Source organism: Ciona intestinalis, unplaced genomic scaffold, assembly GCF_000224145.3.
Source record: "Ciona intestinalis unplaced genomic scaffold, KH HT000134.2, whole genome shotgun sequence".
Classification (NCBI taxonomy): Eukaryota; Metazoa; Chordata; class Ascidiacea; order Phlebobranchia; family Cionidae; genus Ciona; species Ciona intestinalis.
The window spans coordinates 194,722-206,317 of NW_004190456.2; the positions used below are offsets into that span (position 1 = coordinate 194,722).

Sequence of the window (11,596 nt, forward strand, 5' to 3'; positions counted from 1 at the left end):
CTAACCCCCCTACTAGATCTTAGTACGGTGTGATATGAGAAAACAGGAGGCTTGTAGATTTATACATAGATAAAAAGTTTTTAATAGTTTGTCACCACAATTCCCTTTAGCACCTTGCCTAAGGACACATACGCCCACAATGGCAGCGTCAAGACTCAAAACTCAATTCCATATATAGACTCAAAACCTAATTCCATAGGTCTAGTGCACTGACCACTGTGTTACAGTGCTAAATACTAAGCTGAGGTATACTATTTAATAGTAATTTGTTTAACTCCATATTTACTTAATATCAGGCAGACAGGCAATTAGTTCAATTGGTTTAACAGAACCACTGATCTAGCAATCACATCTTACCTGAACAATCCACATAAAGCTTCCAACGAAACTTGTGGCACGTTGTTTAGTTTGCTACCAACACCTGCAGTCACAACCTCTAATATTTGGTCGAATAAACTTAAACTTTCAAGTAGTGGGATGTCTTCAGGTTGACTGGAACGTGGATGGTTAATATTAAACATATGGTGTCAAAACTCAAGATATATTTAACCTTGCTTTGGGTTGTGGATAATATTATGCATGTTTTATCTATGATTAAAGTTACGCACCTAGCAGGACCAGTCTGGCCAGTTTGTTACATACACAGGGACAGGGTGGTAGTTAGCATGGGGCATGTGGTGCATCATTGGACTCATATTTAATTTATTGTAAATATTTTTAATCTGCCTTGTTTTAATCAGTATACCAGAACTATCGTAGTTAGCACGCTGCCTCTAACCAAGAGGTTATGGGTTCAAGACTCATCTCCATTTTCCAGCCACGCGAAAATAAGGCAAGTTACATTAGTTTATTCATTACACTCATACCAAGTCCAACCAACTTACCCATTTTTTTAACAAAGTCAATACAAACATGTGTATCTATGGATCTTACATAAGAAATTTAAGCAATAACAACAAATGAACACTTACTTTTCTAATATAACTTTCAATGCAGAAAACCTGAAATTAATATTTCATAAATAAACAATCAAATAAACCTTCTTGTTTTATTTTTTAATTTGTTTTTGTTATCTAATTGTTTTATTTCTAAGCTTTCTACTTTACATTTGGTCTAAAAGCTGGACAGAAGTTCTAGTTACCTCAAGAAGATTCAGCCGATGAATGGTTAAACCCCTCAAATGCTATACCAACAACATAAGAACTAAACAACTTTAAATATTAAAAAAAATCTTTTGTTTCAAATCTTAGTTTAAAAATTATGAATTAAAAAATGAAATTGGAAATATCTCTAAATGGTTTCTAATATAATACCAACAACCTAAGAAATAAATAAATTAGAATCTCACCCAGCACACACAGCATTGGGTGAAGCATCTTGTAACAGTTGGTTTAAACTCATGCAGATGGAACTCACACCTGGAGTGGTCGGTATTATATGTGGATTATGTTTAAATTTTAGTAAAAAAAAACTTTATTTAGAAACAAATAGAAGATCTAGAAGATGTAGCGACCACGCTTATTTTCTTCCAACTAAATGTAAATGTTTTGTAAGCGTTTATTATTTGGTTTTTAACAACTGTTATTTTGGCGCTATATCCTGTCTTTTCGTTTAAAATATTTTAAATCTTCGCTACCGTAATCTTAAAGACAAATAAAGTTATTATTATTTGGTTTCAATTGTTATAATGGCTTCAGCTGTAAATTTATATTAACTTATTCAGTAACTAACAAAGTATGGCAGAAGTACTATGTGTGAATTAATGGTGAAACACCTTTACCAGAATACACCACCCATAATTATGAATATTTTAGTCTAATCTAGTTTTGTTATTTTAAAACTTTTTTAATAAAAAAAATTCAAGTAAAAATGGTCCAGAATATTTAATGTCTGCAGAAACATCACTAGTTACCCCCTGTAGTATTGCTGGCAGTACATCTTAAGTTATTTAAGTATTACTGTATGGTTGGTGGTTGGTGCTACACAACAACTTACCATGAAGTGCGTGGCAGTTGGTGAAGAATATTTTGTGTTGCGATAAATGGATGATCGATTCAAATATACAACTGTGAGAAGATGGAATGATGTCTTTATTATTATTTGTATTAGTGTTTATTTGTACCATTAATCTTATTGGTTCTGCCGTATTATATTTCTTGGCTAAGTTGCAAAGTTTGTATTAATTGCATCAGATTTGATTTCTGTAGCTTTTAATTATTTATTCCCAACTCACATTTGCGGTTTCTCAACAGAGGAGGACGCCACCAATAAATAAACTAAATATACGTTGGCTCTGCTTGTTTGTTTAGACACCCTAACATCAGAGTTATAAAACTAGAGAGCTAAAACATAACCTAACCCCTATAACAATACACCTAACTGACCAATGATCACCAATGCTTACATTTGCAGTTCCTCACTACTGGACGACCTCAACACATCATAAATAAACTCCACAAGATCTGCATCCAACATCTTACAAGCAAGATGATCATTAAAGTCCTCGTGTTTAAGAAGACGGAGAAGACATCGGATGGTTGGGAAGTTTAGAGGGTCGGATCGGAGCAGGAGGACTCGCTTCATGGAGAGGAATAATTTTGGGGAGTCTGGAATATGGGGATTTTGTGATTGTATATTTAAAACAAATCGTTATATTTAAAAATACCTAGTTTACAGGAAATTTGACTGTTAGTTTAAACCTAATTGTAATACTTAATATTAAAAAAGAAAAAAATAGTTTTTAATGTGGACCTCACCCACTATAAATAGAATAGAATGGGATATATTTCTGGAAAAATACATTTTGAATGAGTTGAACCCTAAATAACACCTTGTGTAGCTTTTCCTTGCATTTCTTCTGTTCCTTGGAAGAAATATGAGATGTCTGTGAATGCCGTCCATGTTTCTATGAGTTTCAGTGACAATGTTAATATCTGTGAAAAAATAGAAAAGATTAATTTAATGTCCAATTTACCGCAATTAGTATACAAATAAAATTAATTTATTAGTAACTTTTATTACATACTTATGAAGTTATGATATTATCTTAAACAAAATATCTTATACCATTACTGCCACTGTGTTTACATACTGTTTTTTGTTGTTAAAAACAATATGTATATATATATTTAAAATTTTACTTAAAAATACTTAAACAAACATATGTTAGCAAAAAACATACAGATTTTCCGGTCAGTTTCAACACAAACATAACATCTTATATATATGATCAGATTTCTCAAACATTTTGGTTTATTGAAATAACTTATTCAATGATTTCGAGAGTTCACTGAAGATGGTTTTAGTTTTCAAACTTTTAGTTTAAACAAACGCAAATACTCACGGTGTGTGATTGAGATGATGACAATAGGTTCAACAACTTAGTCGGTAACATCATGAACACGTTATGTTCACATCCATTATGAAGATATGCTTGTAATAATTCCTCTATTATGACAAGGAGAATCTCCTTTATGATGTCATCAGGGAAATCCAATCCGTTTAGTAAAAAGTTGCAGAAGGTGTCTGTTAGGGTAAGTACATTAAATATGAGTGTAACATTTGGAGATGAAGTTTATGAGCCATGGGTGCCTTGGGTGTCATCATATGTTTAGCACCATGTGTTAAGCTATTAAGGATGTTTTTTGGACAAGAGTTTCATAGATTTTTATTTTACACTAAAAGTAACTTCTAGCAATAAATACAGACAGCAGATAAAATACACGATAACTGATCCCAGGCAGCATGGCTTGTATTACTAAATAGAAAATAACTCATATGGAAAAAAACATTATATATATATATAATATAGATTGTTTTAAAACATAATAACAAAAATACCGTTAGTGATGAAACAATCAGATGATTCCGGTATTTGCTTCACCATGGCAACCACTAAGTTTAAAAGATTCAAACAACTTCTATACGACGCAGAGCAACATAACTGCATTATGATGTCACAATCGTGGTAACAATTTCGTCCCTTCAGTTTGAGCAACATTAGAACAATGTCTGTGAATTTAAACAAGAAAACGTGTAAATGTGACCTTAATGCAAAAGTTTTGTTGATGTTTTCTTGCTTCTTTACTAAACTATGAAGAAAATTCCGTCTAAGGTAATATCAACTGTTTATGTTTGAATTACATAGAAACATTATTGCAATAAATTCCGGGATTCCGACCTTGATCTGGTTCTTATAGAGTTAATGGATATGGTGCAACGAAATGTAACATATATAATATATATCTTTTCCTTATACAATATGTTTGATTTTTGTCTGGTAACTTAAAATATGGTTGTAATGAATAACTTTAACCATTGGAAATCGGCATTGGCTGAACTTGATTCTGCAGTTGATGAAACAAAGTAATTGTGGTTGAAATAAAATAATCGGCAAACTTTTCGTCGTGTCCAAATATTTCCAGCCATTGCGGGTTGGGGGAAACTTGGTGGAGGAAATATTGAAGTAGGTGAACTTGTGTGGTGTATGGCTGGTCTGTTGGTGGATGGAGTTAAATATATAAAAAATTAGCACGAAGGCAATGGCACAACCAGGGGGAGCGTTTGTGGTTGTGACACCCCTTTTGGTTCATTCATGACAAACAAAGAACAAATAATTTAAAACGGAAGTTCCTGGCAAACATTTGCAAACATACTGACACTGCATCTTATACTTAATGTGAAATTATCACTCATGAAATAACTTGATATTTATGACAACATTTTGGCTTAAGCTCAGATTTCTGAAATTTATTAGATGTTTCTTTAAGTTTGACTCAATCTTAAATCAGACTAGTTTCTCATCAGTGCTTCTATACCAAACAGACCATAATGAAATATTAGGAAGCTACGTGCAGAACTTTGCTTTAAGCCCTTTTTAAAGCCACATAGCTGCAAAGTGGTGAATAAAAAAACAGGCGTAAATACGTCAAAACAAATGTAGGTTATTTTCTTGATGAAGGGCCACGGGTGTTGAATGTCGCTGAAAAGGGTCATGAACCATAAAAGATTGACAAACACAGGTGTAAAACAGGGGTGATTTTGAAGTAACACGTTGAGAACTACTAAAACTAGTCTAAGAAATCCCCTAAACAAAATATAAGCAGTTTTTAGTTTATTTAAAATCCAAACCAACCTTTGTCTTCAAAACAATTTGCCACACACAGCAGACAAACCCTTTCACATGATTGTGACATCATAAAGAAGCGATTGTGATGTTTACATGGGGGAATTAAGGACTCCATGATGGTAAACAAACCTATTTCAAGTTAATTAGCTTAATAACCACTCTGTACATAAAATACACATTAACCTCTTATGCAACGGTGATAAACACAATATTATCCGGGGCAAAATTCATGTTGTAACCTTTGAACTATTATAATTCCTTTTTGCAAATTATTCGTTTAAAAAATTCCATAAAGATTGAATTTTTATGGATGTCTGCTGTCAATTCCAGGTTGTTAAAAAAATTAAGAAATTCAAGTTTAATACAGTATTTTACTCAAGTTTTCAAAAATAATCAACATGGCCTACTAAACAAACATTTCATTTAAAAGTTTTTCCATTTGTTCATTTGATAAATATTCAGCGGATAATATTACGTCCATGATCAGAATAACGAACTTTGGGGAGTTACACGAAAGGAAAATGCGTCCGTTCATTCCCACTGTTATTTCAAAAGTAATTCTCGCCCCGAGCTCATGAATCAACGTGAAACTTGGAGATAAAAGTTTCCTTGCGAGGTTTAGGGGTACATGGAATGAAAACCCACGATCGCTCAACACCCCCAACCCGTTAGCTTTCCCATTGTTCGGGTCCACGCACGAAACCTCAGGCTCCATGTCCTTGTTTGCGACAATTAGTTTCCCGAATATAAGATCTCCATTTGTTACGTTGGGTCTGTTCCGCTTGGACGCCCCTTCGAAGGACATGTAGTTTAACACCGCCAAGTGACTAGCTCCGATGTCAACCTTGTACATGTCACCTTGTCGCGAAGTTACAACCCCAACAACATTGTCACCTTTAACAAATCATTTATTATTTATCGATTTATGTTACTGTGTTAATACGTTAAGGTACAAGACAACAAATTGCCAGTTTACCCGTCAGGTGTTTATTCTTAGACAAAGTAAAATGTTACAAAGCATAATTTTATTTTATCTCTTTGAATATAAAAGCAGATATCAAATTATAGGCATAAGAACAGTCGGTAATCCCAAACAAAAGGTGCGGAAAGAGCAAACGCTATGGATAAAAAGTTTGGAAAACAGCATCAGTTAAAAAGCGGCTGTTGCATCCAAGCTATGGTGAACATTTAGTTGTTAACACTTAATTAGAAGAAACTACTATTGAATTGGAAAAAAGTTTAAAAAGTCACCTTTACTTGGCACATATCTCTTCTGGTGGCAATCAACCCAGAAAGTGTCGGGAGTTTTATGACGCAGGACACCGGGTTTGCAAACTTTTACTTCGTCAGCCTCGTGGTAAAGTCCGGGGCCTAATTTAACGTCGGAATCTCCAGTGATTGAATTGACGTGTTTGGTTATGACATCACCAGGAATTACAATCTGTTTATTGTTGATGGATTGTGACATCACTATTGAATCTTAAATTGTTGTTTTGATTAAAAATAAGTTTAATTGGCTTAACGGTTATCTATTCGATAACATATGCGGGTAAATCAAAAAAAAAGATTTTATTTGTATAACATATGGGTAAAATGAATAAATTTTTTTTTGTTTTTTAAAAAATAAAAGATATCATTTAAAAAACAAAGAGAAGGGAATCAACAACTAAATGACAGTCGTTAAACGCAATGGATAAAAACAAAAAGTGTCGAAAAAGCGTCAGATAAAATTGCTGAATCCAAAATATAACACTGTTTCACTTAAAGGTAAATTCTAAAAGAGTATCACGCCGGTGAAACTGGTATATACGACAGGGGTTTCCCATTAAGTATTAACTAAAATATATTGCAACCTAATAAGCGTATTGTTGGATATGACTGTTGTTATAAAAATACATAATTTTGACAATGTTAGGTTAACGACTAAATGTACGTGTACAACAACGCTTGAATACAAATTATGTTTAAACACGTAACATACACAAGGCAGACTTTATAATATCTATCTTTCAGAGCTACTGTTATAAAAACATAAACACAACGAATAAATTTTCTTACAACACATGTGCTATTTCTTTAAAATGTTGGTTTATTTTGTAGGGGGTTCCCCTGTTTATTGCGCGCTTATCATAGATGTTCCTACATTTTTAATAAAAATTTAAGGGACGATAGTTGAATAAATAGTGCTTACTTATTCTTTTAGGTCGGTAGCTTAGGCGTTATACCTCTGGTGTTCTGTTTTAAACATTTCGTGCCCCTTTACCTATGTAAGTTTATACATCAAATAGAACAGCTAGTGTTTACACAATTTTTGTGCTTTATGTATCAAACTTTAGGCACAGATGAGTGAGGCCACTCGTGGGCCTCTCTCATCTGTGCTTTAGGTGTAATAGTACTGTTGCTTTCAAGTGACACTAAATTTCACCAAACATTTTACGTTCTATGCTTTGCAGCAAAGCAATAAAACTTGCAAAATAGGCCATTGAGTGCAAAAAAATTAGGTTCAAGGAATTTGACCGCCAATAAATTGTATTTACATACTACACACGAAATAAAACTACATAATTGTTAATGGATAATAAAATAAACACAAGTGCAAATCAACAGAATTACATAGTTGCTTAGAAACTTTAGTTAGAATAGATATCGAAACTAGAATAATTAGGAAATTGTTTTGGGTAAACTCTGGGTGACACCCCAGCTCTTCCATAGGCCTCACCCATACAACATAGAAAGTCCATAGTTTATCTAAAAAATGCACGAAATACAATTCACATTTTTACTGAAACACAATTTACGCAAATATAGATGAAAAATTAAACAAAGCATTTTATGCTAAAACATAGGCTCAATGTATGTTAAAGCTCTTTTGTAAAAAAAAATGTAATTTTGGATTTGAAAGGTATTGTAAAACGCAATAAAAGGGTAATGTTAGGTTAACTTAAAAAAATCACAATCATCAATATTACTGGAAGTTAACAATTAACATTAAGGCAATTAAGGGCATGAGAACTATAAATATCAGGCTAAGAGAAGCTACAAAGAAAAACTTTATCCAAGAAAACATTAAATCCTACGTTCCATTGTCATTAGGGCACCATGAAGAAAAGTGCCTAAATATTTTATCTAAAAAATTTTTTTTTTAAATACAGTAACAATTGTAAGTGGAAAGAAATAAGTTTAAATTTGTCATAAACAGTGCCAGAAGTTGAAAGATGCTGTTATTTAAGTTCACTTTTTAACTTGAATATTTTTTCAAAATGATTTAATCACAATAAAAAGGCATATATATATATTTAAACCAATGATTCAACCATAGTTGTCATTGTTAATATTATGACAACCGGGAAAGTCAAAAGGAAACTGAAGTCACATTTTAATAATTTGCAAAAAGATGGTCCTTACTTGGCGTAAAGTATTATCCAATTTTCAAAACCGTTTTCAATATTTGCACCTGTGAGATCACTGATGCAAATAAAAGTGACAATAACTTTAAAACAATGCAGTTTCGTTTAAAACAATATTACAACAATTGTAGATTCAGCTAAGTAATGACCATCTGTACAATAATTATAAAACTTGCCTGGTTTCTTTTTACCAATACAAGAACAATACATTTGATTAGACACCATTATAAAACAGTCACATTAATGGTTGTTATCAGATACAGTGGGAATAGCGACAGAACTTCTTTGGAAATATTGAAAATAAATTGCATCCATGTACTTCATGATGTGTCCATCTAATAACAAAACATAAAATAAACCTTTGAATTTACTTTGACTTTTGCCAAACTGTATACGTAAGGATGAGGATAATTGCTTCATATTAACCGAGTGTTTGTAGACGAACAGTAAAAGTACAATGTTTGCTTTAGAAATAAAAATCACCAGAATTTATTTGCGAAACATATATATATACACATATATATATATAGGTTTTTTTAATAATTCTGACATGATGGCAAAAATATTCTGTATCATATTTTATAAGAGGAAAGAGCCAACCCGCCTTAACTCCAGGTCTCAAATACACTGCTCGGGTTTTGGGTAATAGGCCAACTAGGGCTTACAGGTAACACGCCATATTACAAAACCTCACCGATATAGAAACATCCATTCTCACCTCATTTTCCATCCCAGCCATTTGCACCAATGTATTAACCATGAATCGGCGTTTATTTGACGCACTCGGCAAGCAATGAGCGATATTCATAACATGGTACCCACAATCAAGCAACTTAATTAAATCAACTCCATCAACTCCGGTCTTCAATGCTTTCAAAACAACTTGCTCCGGTGTGAAGAAATATTCACCGTCTAATTCCTCTTTAACTTTGGTAGCAACTGCATCAGGTTGAATGTCGCCCGCTGCTTTACCTTTAAATAAACATGAAAGGTGAAGTATAAAGAAAACAAAAAATTAGGCCTAGAAATACATGTTACCTCAATTTTTAAAAACAGAGGTGCATCGCATTTGTTAGCACCCTAGTTTTAAACTTAACACAGCTTTTACCCTGCTGTTAGGTGTCTATACAAACAAGCAGAGCCAAAGTATATTGCATCCACCACATTAACCAATGAGGTTCCCTATGTTTTACAACTATGAGTGTAACTGCATTTTAACAATGTTACCCCAGATTTTACCCTGCTGTTAGGTGTCTATATAAAAAAGCAGAGCCAAAGTATATTGCATTCACCACATTAATCAATGAGGTTGCCTATGTTTGACAACTATGAGTGTAACTGTATTTTAACAATGTTACCCCAGATTTTACCCTGTTGTTAGGTACCTATACAAAAAAGGAGAGCCAAAGTATATTGCATTCACCACATTAATCAATGAGGTTCCCTATATTTGACAACTATGAGTGTAACTGTATTTTAACAATGTCACCCAAGATTTTACCCTGCTGTTAGGTGTCTATACAAACAAGCAGAGCTAAAGTATATTGCATTCACCACATTAATCAATGAGGTTCCCTATATTTGACAACTATCACTAATTAAATAACTACCCCCAATTCAACCAATAAACAATGAACAACCTCACCCATTTACACAAAACTCACAACAACCAATATTTACCTGATTCAAAGGTAGCACCTTGGTTGTTATACTCAGCGCTCCCCCCAATGGTTGCTCCCTGAAACTTTCCTCCCTTGATGTCGATGTCAGTTTTCTGCGCCCCCTTCTTGAAAACTTAAAATAAATTCAGATTTAGAATCAAAACTGAAAACTCAATTAAAACGTCCTGAAAAATGCAAAAAAATACGTATACGCCACATATTGCAACGTAGTTTATGGATTGGGTTTAAAATAGTTCTTTTAGCAATTATTATTCGCGGAAAGGAAGACGTTTAGTTTGCTATACGGCGAGATGATGAAAATTCTTTACAGTCTCCCTTTTATTCCATTAAAGTATATATATAAATGACAAAGGATGGATAAAACGTCATAATGAGAAGAAACTAATTTTACATCAAGTACAACCAACCAAGAACCTAATACACAACCCAAGGATTCCCATGACAATGCATATATGTGTCATAGCTTCCTGGGAAAACCTCAACAAATTTAACCTACTTTCCTGTTTGCTATTTATATGAACCGGACCACTTGCACCAATCACAGTGTTGCCAATGTTTGAAGCATTTATGTTGAAAGTTGATCGGACAACCTTGGCTGTTCCATACGGTCCATACCCTGCGTTAATAATATGATTATTATAACTTTTAATGCATGCATTTCTATTCTATGTGTGTAATTTGGCTTTACTCACCTGTTTTAAACGTGCAGTAATATGTTAGACAGTTTAATTCATTTCTAATATCAATGGGTGAGGTCCTACAGTGAGGCATGTCATGGGACCCGGAATTTCGACCAGAGTTGGCCCATTACCCCAACATTGTATATGCACATTCTATTCTATATAGGTGAGGTCCTACAGTGAGGCGCGCCATGGGACCTGGGATTTAGACCAGAGTTGGCCCATTACCCCAACATTGTATATGCACATTCTATTCTATATGGGTGAGGTCCTACAGTGAGGCACGCCATGGGACCTGGGATTAGACCAGAGTTGTCCCATTACCCCAACATTGTATATGCACATTCTATTCTATATGGATGAGGTCCTACAGTAAGGCATGCCATGGGACCTTGGATTTTGGCCAGAGTTGGTCCATTACCCCAACATTGTATATGCACATTCTATTCTATATGGGTGAGGCACGCCATGGGACCTGGGATTTAGGCCAGAGTTGGTCCATTACCCCAACATTGTATATGCACATTCTATTCTATATGGGTGAGGTCCTACAGTGAGGCACGCCATGGGACCTGGGATTAGACCAGAGTTGTCCCATTACCCCAACATTGTATATGCACATTCTATTCTATATGGATGAGGTCCTACAGTAAGGCATGCCATGGGACCTGGGATTTAGGCCAGAGTTGGTCCATTACC

The 11,596-nt window shown here is 34.0% G+C and overlaps 3 protein-coding genes across 3 annotated transcripts in view; all 3 read right to left on the reverse strand.

The window, feature by feature from the left end:
* Nucleotides 1–403: 403 nt before the first annotated feature.
* LOC104266661 lies at nt 404–5,243 on the reverse strand. Its single transcript, XM_026838979.1, has 9 exons — nt 5,135–5,243; nt 4,316–4,495; nt 3,841–4,011; nt 3,344–3,525; nt 2,831–2,933; nt 2,405–2,606; nt 1,996–2,066; nt 972–1,001; nt 404–492 (listed from the first exon to the last, which is right to left on the reverse strand). Exons 1-8 carry the CDS (start codon nt 5,241–5,243, stop codon nt 988–990), a joined length of 1,032 nt encoding a protein of 343 aa, XP_026694780.1. The 3' UTR covers nt 404–492; nt 972–987.
* A 46-nt stretch (nt 5,244–5,289) lies between these two features.
* LOC100184891 (exosome complex component RRP40-like) lies at nt 5,290–6,668 on the reverse strand. The gene is made up of 2 exons (XM_002124226.5): nt 6,380–6,668; nt 5,290–6,022 (listed from the first exon to the last, which is right to left on the reverse strand). The coding sequence occupies exons 1-2, from the start codon at nt 6,594–6,596 to the stop codon at nt 5,535–5,537; spliced, it is 705 nt and encodes a 234-aa protein (XP_002124262.2). The 5' UTR covers nt 6,597–6,668; the 3' UTR covers nt 5,290–5,534.
* A 971-nt stretch (nt 6,669–7,639) lies between these two features.
* The window catches only part of LOC100187324, an 8,994-nt gene continuing 5,037 nt past the window's right edge, over nt 7,640–11,596 (reverse strand). Inside the window, exons 4-7 of the mRNA XM_009863403.3 lie at nt 10,714–10,833; nt 10,216–10,329; nt 9,254–9,507; nt 7,640–8,870 (exon numbers count right to left, since the gene is read on the reverse strand). Coding sequence (XP_009861705.1) covers nt 8,856–8,870; nt 9,254–9,507; nt 10,216–10,329; nt 10,714–10,833 — 503 coding nt within the window. The 3' untranslated portion in view covers nt 7,640–8,855. The remainder of the gene's footprint in view (nt 8,871–9,253; nt 9,508–10,215; nt 10,330–10,713; nt 10,834–11,596) is intronic.

What these genes read in the sequence shown, in the direction of transcription:
- LOC104266661 (XM_026838979.1), bottom strand. Translation starts at nt 5,243, where the DNA reads ATGGAGTCCTTAATTCCCCCATGTAAACATCACAATCGCTTCTTTATG. An exon ending in GCCAATGCCGATTTCCAATG is followed by an intron (nt 4,012 to 4,315) that starts GTTAAAGTTATT and finishes TTAAATTCACAG; the next exon opens with ACATTGTTCTAATGTTGCTC. An exon ending in CATCATCTCAATCACACACC is followed by an intron (nt 2,934 to 3,343) that starts GTGAGTATTTGC and finishes ATTTTTTCACAG; the next exon opens with ATATTAACATTGTCACTGAA.
- LOC100184891 (XM_002124226.5), bottom strand. Translation starts at nt 6,596, where the DNA reads ATGTCACAATCCATCAACAATAAACAGATTGTAATTCCTGGTGATGTC. An exon ending in GAGATATGTGCCAAGTAAAG is followed by an intron (nt 6,023 to 6,379) that starts GTGACTTTTTAA and finishes GATTTGTTAAAG; the next exon opens with GTGACAATGTTGTTGGGGTT.